Below are 18,301 nucleotides of genomic sequence, written 5' to 3'. Positions count from 1 at the left end.
CACAGAGTAGTTGTGTTACACATGTTAACTGCTGTAATTCACAAATCACACTGGAAAAAAATGACCTTGGTGTATGACCACCTATTGGCAGTTTCACCAATAATTGCTAAAAACTTTCTCTATTGTTGTCTACAAAAATACATGTGTGCAGTAGTCCTCAATCCATTAGGTTAATTTCTAGTTAGTTCTGATTCTGCATGGGTACTTTTTTTCAAATACCCTATTCCTTATGTCAGTATTTTGAAAGTCAGGAAAATCAGAAGTACCCTAAATCACCAATGAATCAAGTCTTTCAAGTAATTTATAATGAAGAATTCCTCAAGTTTAGCAGTATTGTTTCTAATCAATTGACTAAAAAACACTTTGGTGAACATAAATGTTTCTAACCTTAGAATCTCACTTACAGAATGGAGTTCATTTACATAATTAATATAATACCAGCCAATTATCCAATACCAGAGGACTGTAAAAGTTAGCATCACCCAGAACTAAAAAGTAGGATGAATAATATGCCTATAAAGGAACAAAGTCCTGAAAACATAAACTTACTATCGCTGATGCTCTTTAAATGCTTCTCTTCTGAGGTTTTCTTGAAGTCTTTTTTTCACCTCTAGCTTTTCACTCTGAAATTTCAAATATAAAATTGTAATTTATTAGGGAAACAAATGAATCATGATGTTAAAGTTACCCAAGGGCTAAAACCCTTATGCTTAATTGGCCTCAATGGTCTAGTGTGGTACCTACCAGGGATTCCAAGGCAGTATCCCACCCATAGCCCCCAGGCACAATACTGAAATCCAGGAGCCCCAAGTTATTTCATTGACTCTCTGCTTTCAGCTTGATTGTTATAATCTCAGACTCCGTATTTCACATTTTTACTCCTTAGTTCAAACAACAGCAACATTTATATTTTAAGCAGGGTTTTCAAAATGTTCTTAGAGAAACATGAAATTTCTACACCAAGTATGTTAAAATTCCAATAAATGGTTAAATAGTTTATACAATATTTATGTATACTAACACATTCAGGAAAAGACTTTCAATAAACCAACCCAACTTCCTTCTGACTTAGAATCAGACACTTAAAGCTGTTGAGAGACTGAACAGCATAACATCATTAAAAAGCCATCCACTTAGATAGAAAAGAGGTCTCTCTTTTTTATAATAAGTTGCTTATTAGAGACAAGAAACTTCCTATTTAATATTACTGTCACCATGGCTCTGGCATATTTTAATCTAACTTAATAACTCAGAAGAGTTGCTTTTTATTCACTATGACACAACTGTCATTTTCTAAAGACTTGCCTAAGAAAAACAAGTAAAATTGCTGGACAACAAAGTTAATGGGTACTTGAAACATGTTCTACAGCACAGGAGAGACTTGAAGTTTTAAATGAATCCAAGGCAGACATGAGCAGCTGGGTTTGACTGAAGAAGAACCAGATTTGCCCAGCACGAAGAACTGTGAAAAAGAACTAATGGAAACCATTACGTCCAAACCCTGATGTAAGTTTGGCTTCACCTTTCAAAGAGAGCCAGAAATTATTCATATTTTTCATTTTCATAAAGCTCTTCATTCACACAGAACTATTTAGTAGTCCTGTTTGAAAGTCAAAGTAGATTATTTCAGTTTCAGAAAAATACAAAGGAAATTTACTACAACCAACATGAATCAATTCCAATGTATTGGAATTATAAACCTAAATAAATGTGATCCCAATCTAGAAAAAAAAACTGATTCATGAAACCAAAAGTGATCAATTATGATGAGCTCCCAACATCTATGAAGGGAAAAAAATGTTAAGATACAGTCAGCACGCAGTAGGTATTGTTTACATCAGTGTCAGTAATGCCACTTTGAGAATGATGAGGCAAAAAGACACACACGCACCTAGAGACTGAGGTCGGGTTCTCCTTTAGCAAGGTCAAAAATTAAAAAGTGGCTTTAATCTCTTCACTGATAGAGTATCACTGAATTCATCTCATGAAAACAGTAGCTAAATTTCATCCAGCAAAGGTCTATTTATTCCTCAAAGGCTTATGGAGAAGTATTTTGCAATACTGGAATATTTGGAAAATTTTATCAAATGCCTACCAAAGTATATGTACCCAAATACTTGGATCTCAGACTTTATCTCTTTCCACTTAACAGTCAGTTAAGGAGTCACCCAAATAATTTGCATACATATATACATACAAATGCAGAATTTAAAATATCTAATAACATGAGATCCAGAAGAAAAGATTATAGGATCAGCTTTAAGTTCACTATCACTGACAGGGTGACTTTAAGTCACATAAAATCATTGAATCTCAACAAAAATTTATGAAATGCCTATTATATTCTTGTACTGTGTTAGAAACTAGGAATTCAGATATGAACAAAGCAGTGTCTACTCTGGAAAGCAGAAGCTAGCTAGGGACATAGACAAGAAAGCAATGATGGTAGTATATAAAGTATGTTAGAAGATAGAGTTTTGCAAATAGTGCAATATGAATGCAGAACATGCACAGAAGTGGGTTGTAAGGCAATGCTCTCAACAGTTCCACAAATGCTCATTTCATGCCAACTAAGTGGCAGACCCCATCCTTGGCATGGGAACCAAGGGGCTGAGTGACCTTTGGAATGTGCTTCCTAACCTCAAGTTCAGGGATAAGCTGTATGTTAGGAGCATGTTCATTTTTACCAAGAGTGGACTCATAGCTTTCTTCAGATTCTCCAAAGGACTGATGATCAAATAAGAGGATGAGAACCATAGGTCTAATGACAGGTAGAAATTCTACATAGAGACCAATCTTAAGCAATAGCTTTCCAGGAGGAGAAGGGGATGATGGGAGTAGGGCTACTGTATTCCATTGTATGTGTTACTCACTGCCTAAGGGGGCCAAGCAGAGAGGATAGGCAAGGTTGAAAAAAACTTAGCTTTCAGCTCACCAAGCCTTGTATCCCAGAATGGGATGCTTCAACACAGAAGAGGTGTCTTCTTCTATTTCTCACAAAGGTACCATCTATCACCAATCTGCATACCCATAGAACTGATTGCCTGGATGGAGAATCATTTCTAATTTGCACAAAGGCAATGATGGGCTGGCAGTGGCCCTGGGTAAAAAGAGAGCATTCCCACAGCTTACAGTATTTTCAACGTACAAAGGCCTGAGAGAATATTCCAGTTCAGGGATATTCAAGAAGTTCCTGGATTAATTCAAAGGGGTTTACTGTAGTGAGGACAGAGAAGAAAGGACAAACTTTAGAAAAATGTAGGGGACAGAAATATTATAACAGGAAGGAAAAATGAAATAACAGAAGGATAACTATATATTATCCTATATCAACTATATTGATATAGGATGAGTAAGGAAAGAAGAGAGAGTACAGAATGAATGTCATTTAAGAGCATCAGAATGGATATATGAGGTCAGTTTTGCACCTATTAGATTTGAGATATACTTGTGGAACATCTAGAGCATGTCAAACTCATTTCACTGGGGGCCAGCCACATCAGCCTCACAGTTGTCTTCAAAGGGCCGAATATAATTTTAGGACTGTATCAATGTAACTACTCCTTAAGTGAGAGCTTGGCACTGCTGCTGGGTAGAAACAAGGTGTCAGACCAGATAAAACATGATGGAGGGCCAGATTCAGCCTGTAGGCCTTGTGTTTGCCACCTGTGATCTAGAGAGAAATATCAAGCATACAGTAAAATATCTGGTCCTGGCATTTAGAAATATGGTCTGGCCTAACGATATGGATTTCAGAAATCATCAGCATGCACAATAGCTAAATGTTTAAATATGGAAAAGTGAAAATATGGGGGCTTTCACTTAAGAATAGGGCAGTACAGGCACAGGGATATTAGAGAAGACCAAAGGATGGGACCTGATGGAATGTCAATAGTAGAAAAACAAGAAAAAGGACCCAGAAGCATTCTAGAGGGGTGGAATTTAAAGGACACAGTTTTTGATTGTTACAATATTACAAAGAGTTTCAATAACTTAGGAATTAAAGAGTCTCCATTCAGTTTCTGGATTAAAAACACCATTGGTGATTTTGGCTAGATCACTACAAGTGAAGTACTAGAGACAGAAGGCAAATTCAGCCCATCAAGGAAAAAGTATATAAAGGCAAGGACTCAAAGAGGGTAAGTTCCCAAGCCAGCTGAGCTCCCCTAAGGAACAGTTGCTGCAATAGAGAGCCTGTGTTAAGGTGATTGTTAGAGCCAGTACACAGACAGGCATGTGGAAACCACATGTGGTAGAGGAACTTTCAGAAGTTGAGTAATGATGTTTGGGGTAGAGGAGTTTAAAGCGAACAAGAAAGATCCAATAGAGTGGAGGGGTAAGTGGCGGGAACAATACTGGAAGGTCTGCTTTAACCTCTCTTATTCAATATAGTACTGGAAGTCCTAGCCACAGCAATCAGACAAGAAAAAGAAATAAAAGGCATACAAATTGGAAAGGAAGATGTAAAACTGTCTATATTTGCAGATGTAAATGGTAATGTACATAGAGATCCCCCAAAATTGTACCTAGAAATGACTAGAACTGATAAATGAATTCACCAAAGTAGCAGGAGACAAAATTAATATCTAGAAATCAATTGCATTTATCCTGCCAATAGCAAACTAACAGAAAGGGAAATTTAGAATACAATTCCATTCACAATTGCTACAAAAATAATAAAATACCTAGAAATAAACCTAACCAAGGATGTAAAAGACCTATACACAGAAAACTGTAAGACACTAAAGAAAGAAATTGAAGAAGATACAAATAAATGGAAGCTCATACCGTGTTCATGGGTAGGAAAAATTAACATCATTAAAAAGTCCATTCTACCCAAACAATCTATAGATTCAATTCCTATCAAGATTCAATGTCCCTGGCTGGTATGGCTCCATGGATTTAGCACCAGCCTGCAAACCAAAGGGTCCCCAGTTCAATTCCCAGTCAGGGCACATGTCTGGGAGTTGCAGGGCTAGTCCCAGTAGGGGGCACACAAGAAGCAACCATACATTGATGTTTTCCTCTCTTTCTCCCTCCCTTTCCCTCTGTCTAAAAATAACAAAAAAAAAATCTTTAAAAAAGAAAAAGATTCCAATGACATATTTCACAGAACTAGAGCAAATATTTCAAAAATTTCCATGGAACCACAAAAGACCCACATAAGAACAGCAATCCTGAGAAACAACGAAGTTGAAGGAATCACTATGCCTAATATCAACCACACTATAAGGCCATAGTAATCAAAACAGCATGGTACTAGCATAAAAACAAACACATAGATCAATGGAACAGAATAGAGAGCCCAGATATAAACCCACACCTCTATAGTCAATTAGTATTCAACAGAGGAAGCAAGCACAGACAATGGGCTAAAGACAGTTTGTTCAATATGGTATTCAGAAAATTAGACAGATACATGCAGAAAAATGAAACTAGACAACCTACTTACACCACACACAAGAATAAATTCAAAATTGATCAAAGACTTAAATGTTAGACCTGAAACCATAAAAATCCTAGAAGAAAACATAGACAGCAAAATCTCAGACATTATTCATAGCATCATTTTATCAGATGTATCTCCCCAGGCAAGGAAAACAAAATGAAAAAATAAACACATGGGACTACATCAAACTAAAAAGGTTTGGCACAGCAAAGGAAATCATCAACAAAATAAAAGGACAACCCACAAAATGGGAGAACATATTTACTAGTATATTTAATAAGGGGTTAATACCCAAAATTTATAAAGGACTTACAAAGCTCGACACCAAAAAAACAGACAACCCAATTAAAAAATAGGCAAAGGACCTGAATAGACACTTCTCCAAAGGAGACATACAGATGGCCAATAGACATATGAAAAGATGCTCAATGTCACTAAACATCAGAGAAATGCAAATGAAAACCACAATGAGATATCATTTCAAACCTGTCAGAATGGCTACCATCAATAAATCAACAAACAAGTGCTGGTGAGAATTAGAGAAAGGAGAACTCTCTTGCACTGTTGGTAGGAACACAGACTAGTGCAGCCACTGTGGAAAGCAGCAGGGAGATACCTCAAAAAAAGTAAAAATGGATGTGCCTTTTGTCCCAGTGATCCCACTCCAGGGAATACATCTGAAGGAACCCAAAATACTAAATCAAAAGGATATAAGCACCCAGTACAGCAATTGCAGCATTATTTACAATCACCAAGATATGGAAGCAGCCCAAGTGTCCATCAGTAGATGAGTGGATATAACAACTATGGGACATTTACACAATGGAATATCACTCAGCCATAAAAAAGAAGAAAATTTTATCCTTTGTGATAGTATGGATGGACCTGGAGAACGTTATGCTAAGTGAAATAAGCCAGGCAGTGAAAGACAAATACTAAATGATCTCATCTATAAGAGGAGCATAATGAACAAATGGAACTAACAAGTAAAATGGGGACAGACTCATTGATGGAGAGTAGGATGATAGCCAGTGAGGGGGTATGTGAGAAGATGGAGGGATTGGGTAAAAGGAAAAAATGACTCATACATAGACAACAGTGTGGTGATTGTTGGGGGGAGCGGGTGTAAGGGAATTAAATGGTAATCAAAAAAAGGATACAATAAAGATTGAATTAAAAAAGAAAGCAAACAAGAATAGAGAGATTTGTTTTTAAGATGAGAGACTTGATTATGATATTACAAGATCATGAAAATAAATAATGAGAGAGTGACAGGAGAAAAGGGGGCTTAGTGATAGAGTAGTAAGGTTCCCGAGAAGATGGAAGTAAGATGAGATGGTAAGCACAGGTGGCAGAGTTCATTAAAGCAGCAAAGAAAAGCATTTTCTTTTTCTTCTGGAGATGAGGTAGGGATACAAATAGCAAAGGAAGAATAAGGAAACAGAAAAATAAAAGCACTTATGGCCTGATGGCCTTTATTTCCTAGAAGCTAAGAGATGAAATAAAAATAAAGAAGAGGATTTTAAAAGGTGGAGGGAGGAATCTTGGTAGATAGAGACAAGCCTAGACTACAAAGGAGAAATGTCAGGCATTGTTCAAGACCCAGCTGAGAAGGAAGCAGAGAAATTTCACGTGGCCAGAAAAAATCCATGAGTATTTTTTTTCTCTCCAGCAACCTTATTCACGTGGTCTTTGTGGAAATGACATAAATGAGTCAATTAATTTGCATGTAAAATAAGAATAATCACCTCTGCCTGCTTTACACACAGAAGGTTGATATAATAGAGTCAAATGAGATAGTGTTAAGGCGCTTCTTTACATGCATGATTAATTAGGTTAGGGCACCCTCAATGAGTGTTTACGAATTGCTTTAGGCCTACCAGTCCCATTATTATATATTATTACACCCAATCTACAGATGAAGTGAAGCATAGAGAAGCTATCTGCTTACCCTCTTAGTACTACATCTGCATTTCTGACATATCATTAACATCCCAACAGTATGAAATTAATTAATGGGGCCCAACAGCATTTCAACAACCAGAGGTTTAATGCCCCATACCAATGCATCCACAAAAAATTGCATAATGTTGGGACCATATTTCTGGGAAATACTGGTGTTCTTTGAAAGTCTGCAGAAATAGATGTATTCCTATTTATAAAAACAATGTTGAAATAATGTTTTCAATGTTGAGTTTTACCCATAACGTATTCTTAAACCTTCGGTCCTTTCTACTTACCCATTCCTAGACTAAGTAACAAACGTGAGTCCTTAAAAATAAGTATAAGTATGCATCTCTGCGCCTAATATGTATACCTTATTTCCTCCTGGTGAGTTCCTACTTCACTTTACAACATTAAAAATAAAAACACTTTACACTGTCTGCATAAAACACCGTGACCTCCAGTGCTCCAAATAACTTATCAGCTTTACGACTTCATGGTGTACTGAAAAGAGCAAGGAGAGGCTTTGGATGCCACTCAGATTTCTAGCCACTTTCCTGCTCTTTCTGAGGTTATGCTACCCCACAAGGTTGGAAGAATTAAATAAAGTATTTGTAAACTATATAGCATTGTATATTATTTCAAGCACTAGTAGCTCAAGGCAGAATAAGATGAACCCAGGAGGTGGGGAGGGTCTCTGGCATAGAATTGGAAGGTTTTTTCCTTTTAAGTGTGTGGACATTATGAAAGCTGAAAATATCAAGTTATTAGTTAATTCTCCAACATGATTATGAGGGGAAAGCACAGTGCAGGATCACTTCTGCAGCACTAAATCCAGTGAAACGCCTGCTGTGAGGGTTTATGGAAACTTGTTTACCCATGTCTGTAAAATCCAGTGGCAAAGAAAGCACTTACATCTGGTATTCTGCTGTTTTATTATTTTAATAACTTTCTTTTATTCTGATGTTCTAAATATTTTACAGATATCTTCTCTTTATAAATTTTCAAAAGAAGACATTCATACATCATTATAAAACCACATGCGTATGTTAACTTCCTACTGCTGCTATAAAAACTTACCCCTAACATGGTGGTTTAAAATAACAAAGTTTATTAATAATCATACAGTTCTAAAGGTCAGGTGTCCAACGTAGGCCTCACTGGGTTAAAATCAAGTTTTCAGCAGGTCTGCATCCCTTCTGAAGGCTGCAGGGGAGAATCTGTTTCTCTGACTTTTCCACCTTCTAGAAATCTCCCACATTCCTTAGATAGTGACATCTTCCTTCATCTTTAAAACTAGCAATGGCAGGCTAAATCTTTCTCTTGCTACCATCTCTTCATGCTCTCAATCCTCTGCCTCCCTCTTCCAATTTAAGGACCCTGTGATTACATCGGACCCACCTGGATAATGCAGGATACTCTTCCCTTTCGAAAGTCAGTCAATTAGCAATCTTAATTCCACCTGCAAACTTTTGCAATGTAACATAATATAGTTATGTTCCAGGAATTGGAATGTGGATGGGGCAGAGAGGAGATATTATTCTGCCTACCACACAGGTTAAATGTTTATAAATCAATAAGTATCAGAAACATGATATGGCACATACTTCAAAAAATTCTTGCCCTCCTAGTCCTCTGAGGCTTGGCTTTGAAATGTGGATGGTAGGGGAGGGTGAGGGAGAACCTGTTAGGGCTAAGCAGTGGTGTGCTAATGAACTTAACAATCTGCTCCAGCAGGGAGGAGGAGAGGAGGTTGATTTGTGGGCATTGTGAAAAAAGTCTGAAAAAAAGTATATAATGATTTCATAGGGAAAATACTCCCCCATGGTCAGTTTCAAGCTCCCAGTATAAAGTTACCTAATTTGAAAAAATTCTGAAAATGTAACAATCCAGTCTCATGAACCAGTAAGAGGAAGCTCCAGCACACCTCGAGAAGTCTACATGACACCAACATGCTCTAGCATAGGGAATACTTGCTTGACTGAGGCATACTAGTGCCCTCCCAAATCACCCCTTCGTCTACAACATTAACTCCTCCTGGACCCCACTGACCTGACCAGATGCTAAAGAGCTGGCTGACATTCATCCCCCTGTGCTTATTAAGAATCAAAGAACATGTGCTGGCAGAGAATGCAGTTTACTCTACCCTTCCCCACACACAAGTGCTGACAGACCAGAGAGAGACCCAGGGAAAACTGAAGGGGGAGGGGTCGTGAGACCAGAGGCCAAGGTAGAGGCTCTTAGGTGGCAACAGGCTGCATGGAATCTACTGGGCTCAGAGTTCCTGGACAGCAGCCATCTACCTGGGGAGGAGGGCAGTATTTTGCAGGCTGATGTCTGTGTGTGTTTACTGTGCATTTTAAAGAATAAATGCTCAATAAGCACAGACATTATCACCTCTCTTGGCCATTTTCACACTGGCGATGTGAAGTATGCCATTACTAGATAGCTAATGTTCACTTTTCCTTTATGACACAAGCTACTAAATAGGCTCACATTTAGTGTGAAAAGCCACAGATGTATACACAACAGGAAGAGCTGGGTCATGGTGGCGGTGCCAGCCAATTAGCCTGAAAACTCAAATCTGTGGAAGGACCAGGGTGGGCTGCTCACTCTCATAAAGTAGTTTAGAGTGCTGCTCTGCGATGTTTATGTGCACGGGAATCACGTGGAGAGCTTGCTAAAGTGCAGATCCTGGTCCCGAAGGTCCAGGGTAGGCTCATGATTCTGCTTTTCTAATAAGTGACGCCAGGGCTGCTGGTTTGGAGACCACAGTTTGAATGAGAAGGACCTACATACTCTGTCTTCCCATCTCTCACTTTCAAACACATTTATACCAATAATTATTACAGTTATCATATTAGAAAAGCCAACCTCATTAAGATTTCTATAGTTAATAGACAGAAAACTGTACTTGAAAAATAATTAAATAAAAAAATTGGGGGAAAAAGAAGTAAAAGTTGACAATTAGAAAATGGTCATGGGGGATGTAAAGTACAGCATAAGGAATAGGGTCAATAAAAACTAGTAATAACTATGTAATAGTTGTAATAACTATGTATGGTGCCAGGTGGGTACTAGACTTATAGAAGAAATAACTTCATAAGTTATATGTGTCTAATCACTGTGTTGTACACCTGAAACCAATATAATACTGTATGTCAACTATAATTGAAAACAAAAATATACACTTAAAAATTATAAATAAATATCAAAGTGTTTCAAAGGAAAAAAAAAGATTTCTATAGTTGGTGATTACTAGGCAACTAGTGTTATGGTATCACTTGGAAAGGGGAAAATGCTGTTTTTATTTAATGGTAAAGAAAACCATTTCAACCACTAACATATCTGAATCACATACATTATTCAACCCATGAAGAAATGAGTTACAAATGACCCACAAGCCAGCCAGTTATGGGTAATAATGACAACTAGTAAGCAACTTTTAAGTTAAGAGGTTGCAACACAATAATTCTCCAGGATATGCAAGCCTCTTAACTCAGTTCCTGGCGATGATTTAAGTTTTGTCCTATTCCACCTGCAATGCGCACAGACTGTTCCATGTAAATGGATGCTCCTCTACAATCACATGATCAGTGTGAGTCTTGAAGAAGAAAGTGGAAGGAGGGGGAGTTGGATGAAAAAAGAGTGGGGCATAAAGAAGTAGGAAGAAAGAGGAAGATGGGTTTTTGAAAGTTTGTAATAAAAATGTTTTCAGTGAGGGTGTAATAGCTCATCAGCTGGAAACAAATCGCTCAACTGAATTTTGTAAACAAAGTTTCTACACTCTTTTTTCCTTACACCTCCAACATTTCACTACAGCTCCACATGTATAAGTCCAGTCATCTCCTCCCCCAGAGGCTACATCCTTACAGATATCACATCTAAATGTACAGATATTCTTAGGCCTTGGGAGAAGACAAGGTGGGACTTATAGAGTCATTTCACTGAAATATCAGGTTGGCCAAAAAGTTCATCTGGTTTTTTTCCATAAGATTGCTCTAGCAAAACTTAGTTGTCTTCAACTTCATTCAAAACTATTTTGTTAGATTGTGTTGTGACAGCTGTCATATCAGTGTGCATTTTTAAAACATACTTATGTTTTAAAATTTTTTGTGCAAGAGTCTTTGTGCAGCCATTTAAATATTGAAGATAGAAGAAAATATGCAACATTATTGGCATATTATGTTTATTATTTCAAGAAAGGTAAAAACACAACTAAAATGCAAAAAAAGAAAGAAAAAGATGTTTGTGTAGCATATGGAGAAGGTGCTGTGACTGACCAAATAAGTTTCGTGCTAAAGATTTCTTGCTGGATGATGCTCCATGAGCAGGTAGGCCAGCTGAAGTTGATAGAGATAAAATTGATACAATAATTAAGAACAATCAACATTATACCACATGGGGAAGATGACATACTCAAAATATCCAAATCAAGAAAGTTATTGGTGAAAATAAAAAATGTATCTTTTATGGAAAAAAACTCAATGGACTTTTCTTGGCTGACCCAATAGTTTAGGAAGGAATATGGCCTGTTCAAGGTCAGACAGCAAAACAGGACACCTTCCGAGAAAAACTCAGTCTGCTCACCAGCAGGTAGCTCACCAGCAGGAGCTCCTTGGGGGAAGAAAAGATTCATATACTCTCATGCATTCTATAAGTCATCAGGTTTCACTTCATTAAGTCTGGCAAAAATATTTGTTGTTTGGTAACCAGGTCTAAATCTTGAAATATCTTTTTAAAATAAAAAGAAAATAAAAGGAGGGTAAGAGAGGCAGACAGACAGCAGGAACAGAAGTTATGTTTCCATAACTTATACCTGCATCAGGTGTCATACTTGGGAGTCATTGTTAAGAGTCAACCCCTTTCCCCTAACCCTTCAGCACTTAAAACCTACTGCAGTTTAGGACTTTTCGGGGAATGAAAGTGTGAAGAAGGGGTGTGGGGGAATAACATAATGTTCTTCCTTCTCTAGCAGATGAACATTTTTAGGAGGTTTATTTACTCGAGTCTCAGAATAAGTATCAACACTAAAAAGACTTGGCGGTTTGAATAGATCATATCACTAACACTGAAACTCAAAGGCACACTTTCTCTTCTCCGAGCAAGAGAGTGTGTTTACCTCTGTCACACTCACCCTGGGAAAATCAGTATTTGGATACAAATTTGGTTTTGCACACTGATTGCCATTGTTACTACCTGTTTTGCTCATAGCCAAACACATAGTGACTACTTTGATAACTTGCCTGAGAAGCAAGATAGTGTGGTGACTAAGAACTTGAGCTCTGAGGTCCATTGGTCTGGATTTGAATCCTGCTTCTACTTACTGGCCTTGAGGTCTGGGCAAGTTATATAGCCTCTCCATCTTAGTTTTCTCATTTCTCAGTTAGGGTGATAACAATAACATATACTTTGTACGGTTATTATAAGGATTAAATGAGTTTGTGTATGGGCTATGTCTAGAAGAGAATCTGGCACATAAAACACTCTCAGTAAAGGTGAGCCAATCATCCTCTCCACCATCTTACCTTCTCTCTCTGAATTGCCTTCATTTTTTGGATTTCAGCTTCTTCAGCTTCCTTCTTGATTCTTACAGCTTCTTCTTTTTTTAGCTAAATTGTATTGAAAGTACAAAAGACAAAAAACAGTTACTATTTTTCAGCCTGAACCTCTGAAACACAAAATTATGATGAAAGGCAAATTACAGTATTGTTTGTGCTATCCTCGCCATGATTACAGGCTGGGGCTTCAAGACACTTAGATCACAGAGAATGATCAGGCTACTTCTGCCTATGAAATTTCTCTCTGTATTTCTTCTTCGGTCTCTCTGTCTCTCTGCACACCCTCCACCCTTCGGGTCAGGGAGGGAAAAAAGTGGGCAGATCATTTTTCCTGATCATAAAACTCAGTTTGTTAAAAATAATCACTAAGCACATTAAATATTTTAGTTTTTTTACTACTTTTCTGACTGTTATTGAGTAAACAAATCTGTGTTGTTGGAATCAAAATATTAAAAACCTAGTAGGGTTAACTTGAAGTAGAAAAAATCCCTATATCAGAGGTCCTGCTATTATATAGCTTGGACGAAAATTCTAGATATTTACCTCTTCTCTTCTCAGTCCTGATTCCTTTGCTTTTGAGAGTTTCCTTTTGCAATTGGTTGAAAGGATTTACACTTTTGGATAAGTTACTGTGTTTTTTCATGATTACTAGAACGTGCTGGTGCTCACATTGCTTGCCAAAATTAAACTAAAAGAGATTGATTCTGACCTTCTGCTGGTATTTAGATTGCATCAGCTGGAGTTGTTGTTTCTGCCTGACTTCAGCCTCTGATTTGCTTCCACCTATGGAAGAAATAAAGTCACGAAGTTGAAACATGAATGTTCAGCTGAAATGTCAGCCATCAAAAACTAACTAATGCATGATAAGACAACACCATGAGTTTCTTTAACATTTTCATACTTCTAGAAGTAAGGACAGAACCAGTTTTCTTAATAAGACATTAAAGAATGGTAATCACTTAAAAGAGAAACAGAGCTAGACAGAAAGGCCATATTCCTAAAAGAACAGGACAATCCTAGTAAAGTTTTTCACTCATGTCAGTATTCAGGTTTTCATTTAGATTGAAATCATACCTGAAGGTCCATGCTAAATAATAAGAAATACTGCCTCCCTTGGAAATTCTAGAACATTTCTCCTGCTCAAGTACGACCATTCCTTAACTTAATAAAGATGATGATCGATGATGCTTGATTTGCTTCTCTATTTCTTATCCTCCTGCCCTGTACTCAGGTGGGAAAGGTTAGGAAACCCTTAGGCTCTTGCCACTAAAATATGTAGTCTTGGCCCTGGCTGGTGTAGCTCAGTGGATTGAGCGCGGGCCTGCGAACCAGAGGATCACAGTTCAATTCCCAGTCAGGGCACATGCCTGGGTTGCAGGCCGGTTCCCTGCAGGCCAACTCCCAGCAGGGGACGCACGAAAGGCAACCATACATTGATGTTTCTCTCCCTCTCTCCTTCCCCTCTAAAGATAAATAAATAAATAAAATCTTTAAAAAAAATATGTAGTCTTTATAATCCAGTTCTTAAAAGTACAATGGAAATATTCTAGTTAGTAAGTAATTAATGGCTAATCTATACTATTTATTGTTTTTCTTTAGTTATTCAAGAGAAAAACATAAACCTTAGATTATGTGCCTACTCCCTCTTAAACCTAAAATAATTTGGGGCCAGAATGCAGCTTCAGTGCGCCCTTCAATAGCTCCACTGGTCGAGTGGAGGACTGTAGGCCATGTGCACAGCTTCATAATCATCTTCGAATTACTGTTTAGAGATTTCTCAGTGTTTATGCAAGCTTGTGTGTGTATTATAAAGATCCCTTTGATACAATTCTCTGGTGTTTTGGTCTTTAAAAGTGTCAGTTCTCTGAAAGATTCATTGTCACAGAGATGCATTAAAACAATTTGCATTCACCATAGTATTTATAATTGAACTGATAAAGACAGCATAAAGGTTTCTCATCTGAGTCCCAAAAGATACATAAAGCCTGTTTGGTTTTGACCTTTCTATCTCTGTCACGGGGGATCAAGGAAAAAGAAAGAAACAGTGGAGGCCGTTGAAGCTTTCATCTAATATTACAGCCACATTCATTATCTTCTCAAACTATTCCAATACTTTAAGGGGTAGAAGAAAAGGGGAAGAGCTAAGAATAAAAAAATAAATGAATAAAATCAGATGTCTAAGTGTTTACAGGTTTTGTTCAAAAATCATCACACAGTTCAATACATTCTAGAAATTTTTCTCTACCCCCAAGTCTCTTCCTGCACAAATATTCTTGGCCATTTCTAGATAGGAAAAAAATGAGAGCCTGTTCATTTTTAGCTAAGGTCTGAAGACAAGAGGAGCCAACTATTCCAAATTCCAAAACAAGGTACTTGGGTCCCTAAGCAGGATCTTCAGAGGGGTAACTGGACCAGTTTGGGGAACATTAACTAGCAACTACTGTCATCCTATAAAAAAGGTTGGATAGGTCAAAGGGAGGTAGAAATCAGAGGAAAGATGTCTTTGTAAAGCCCACCTTCTCTGTGTGTTGGGGAAAGAGGAATCTTCACATAAGAATGAACAGAGAAGTTTAATGAAAATCATTCGGAAATTTCAATCCATGTCCCTAAAAGACTGATGGGGGGACCGAGGCATAGAAAAGTCAGAGCCTAAAGGTTGTTGTGGGTTGACTACTCAGAAGAGGTGGCTACATGACCAATGGCCTCTATTCCCAGAACTTGCGGTGAAAGAGGACAAACAACTATTTCCAGTACTCCCAATCTGGACTGTTGAAAAGGAGAATGTTAATATAAAGCTTTCCTAAAGGGACTTGCCCCTGTGGGCCACTTGGAGGAACAATGCAGCCCCACAAAGAGATGCCCGACCTAGAGCCAACAGTGAAGCCAAGCATGCCAGCAGGCAAGTGTATCACCTCTGTTGGGGGAATCCAGGTGAAAGATCAGGGCAGGCAAGGAGGGATGTGGAGGAATTCCAAGAACCCCAGGGGGAAGCATGCACAGTAAGCACATACCAAGACGTGAAGTAACTGGAAGTAGTCTCTCTTATCTACCCTTTTCCCTTTGACCCTAGAGGGGCCAGAATCTGGAAACAGAGCAGTCATCAGAGAAAGACTCTGCTATGACCCATTTCTTTGGCAGCTTTCTACCCAAAATAGCCCTGGGTTGGAGTGTGGCAGAAGTTTTAATCTCTATTAGTAGCCATTTTGACCAGTAGCTAGAATTGAAGATTAATTACTAAAATTACACTGTTCTACACCTAAAATTGGCTGAACAACATTATTGGTTGAGAAAGATAAAAAAAATCAAATTTCATCCAAATTTGGGAATTTGGAATTTATGGGGAAAAAATAGTCCCACGGGGCCAGTCTGAAGTGGCCAGTTAGGCAGGACCAAAGTGTTTCCTGGAGTACCTCTCAAATCTGGTTCATTCAGTGTAAAGGTGAGACTTGATTAACCCTTTTCATGAAATATAGTGGGAGGGTAGTGATAATACTATTGCTTTACCCCATTAAATTATTCCCAAATTAGCTTATTTTTACTTATATCCTGGAAAAATATTTCTCTGTAACTATTATGACAGTAAGTGGCTCCTGATGCTCGACATATTTGCATTAACTAAATCTGCAGGAACTGTGGGCCTAGCCCTTTAAGTTCTTAGCTGCTGCTACTAAAGAAAGAAAGGACTGAATGGCGATTGCCATTAGGTGGCTTCCCCATTGGAAGATTCAAACGTGGGCAAAGGCAGCCCAGACAATTCATCACAGTGGCAGAATGTGCTTCAGACGCCCGAAGGTCTCTCTGTCTTCTGAATGAACACAGAGGTGACGTTTCTCTTTACACCCACCACTGGGTGAAATGATTACTGTGCTTGTGATAGCTTTTACTCATATCCTGACTAGTGCCATGACAGGGCACATGTAGGGCCCTGGGTGAGATTTCTTCAGCCTTGATCATTGAAGAGGCTCTAAATTATTTGGCAATTAAGTCATCACTTTATTCTGGAACAACTATGTCATCACACGCTTGCTACTTGCAGAAAATCAGAAACAACAATATATCTGCATACTTAAGATACTTAAGTGTTTCCATTTTAAGTGCATTCCATTTCAAGAAGCACAGTGACCCAACAACCTGTAAGATACATTCAAATATAGACCCAGGAGAGGTGCTGACAGGATCATGCACTACCTGTCCTCCTCTACTCAGACACTTACCCAGCTGCACTGGCAGCAGGTGAACTGGCTTCGCTCTATGTTGCTCCTTCCACTTCACCAGGTTCTCTAGCTCTTTCTCAGCAACTAAACCAAGTGAGAAATACCAAATGATCAATTATTAGAATATTCAAAGGAAACTGGTTCCTTTAAAACATTAAAAATAACCATCAGAGGGCAATTAAATACATGCAAACATGAATGGAAGAGATATCCAGAAAAGGAAGACACCATTCAGTCCTAATCCTTTGGAGTAGCCCTGGGCCCACCTCTGTGGCACTTTCTGTGCACAGGAGGTTCAAATGTGGAAAATAACCTGAACTCCCACTAAAATAAAGAAGTTCCGTTTTTCTTCCTGTTCTAGAGAATATGTGCAAAATTAGAATATACATGCCAATAAGAACTTTCCACACATAAACAAATATATATCCCCAGGTAATTATGATGTCCATATTCTTTATTTTAAATGTTCCCCCGAGCTTACTACAACTGCAGGGCTTGAGGGCTCTGCACTGCAGGTGGGCAACCTTGCTCCAGTTTCTGGCACTTCAGACAGCAGTGCTTATTTGCCAAATAGACACTGAGTGACAGCAGGGGGCGCCAGATATACTGGTTCTGTACTAACCCATGACAGAATTTCCCCATTAGACCTGACTTCCAAATGTCCATTTACAATATTTTTTAATTAAGAAAAACTTCTGAAATACCTCAAAAATCCAGACCACACTAAGACTTAAGTATTTAAATGAAACACATTTGTCATATTCTGCACTGACCCAGTTTTACCATCAGGGGAATGCCTGTCTGGTGGAGACCCTTTACAGAGCTGCTTTCCTGTTGTGCCCTTGTGTCCACCATTAGTCATAAAGTTAAATTTGCTACCAAGATCTAATGTAGGAGAGCACGGAATCCTGGTGCTAGTAGTCCCACAACTTGACTTGAACAAGCTTCATAACTGCTTTGGGAACTACATTAATAACTGTTTTCCTTCCAACTCTAATCAATGTATAATGCTGTAACTTAAAATGACATTTATTTTATTGTACAAAATCAGTTATATATGTTATACACCTACTAGGTATCAGAACAGAAATGAGGACATTGTGCTCCCTGTCCTCTAACAGGTTATAATCTAG

At 38.1% G+C, this 18,301-nt stretch overlaps 1 protein-coding gene across 3 annotated transcripts in view; it reads right to left on the bottom strand.

Moving 5' to 3' along the window:
* Positions 1-18,301, bottom strand: part of EPSTI1 (epithelial stromal interaction 1) — a 127,204-nt gene that overhangs the window by 86,978 nt on the left and 21,925 nt on the right. For all 3 annotated transcript variants that reach the window (XM_037060129.1, XM_037060147.1, XM_037060138.1), the window contains exons 3-6: positions 17,169-17,252; positions 13,664-13,737; positions 12,922-13,005; positions 550-623 (exon numbers count right to left, since the gene is read on the bottom strand). In XM_037060129.1, the coding sequence (XP_036916024.1) occupies positions 550-623; positions 12,922-13,005; positions 13,664-13,737; positions 17,169-17,252 (316 nt within the window). The remainder of the gene's footprint in view (positions 1-549; positions 624-12,921; positions 13,006-13,663; positions 13,738-17,168; positions 17,253-18,301) is intronic.

This window comes from Sturnira hondurensis, unplaced genomic scaffold (genome assembly GCF_014824575.4).
Source record: "Sturnira hondurensis isolate 20B ecotype Veracruz unplaced genomic scaffold, ASM1482457v3 Scaffold0001074, whole genome shotgun sequence".
Lineage (NCBI taxonomy): Eukaryota > Metazoa > Chordata > Mammalia > Chiroptera > Phyllostomidae > Sturnira > Sturnira hondurensis.
This window is presented reverse-complemented; position numbering and strand designations above follow the sequence as displayed.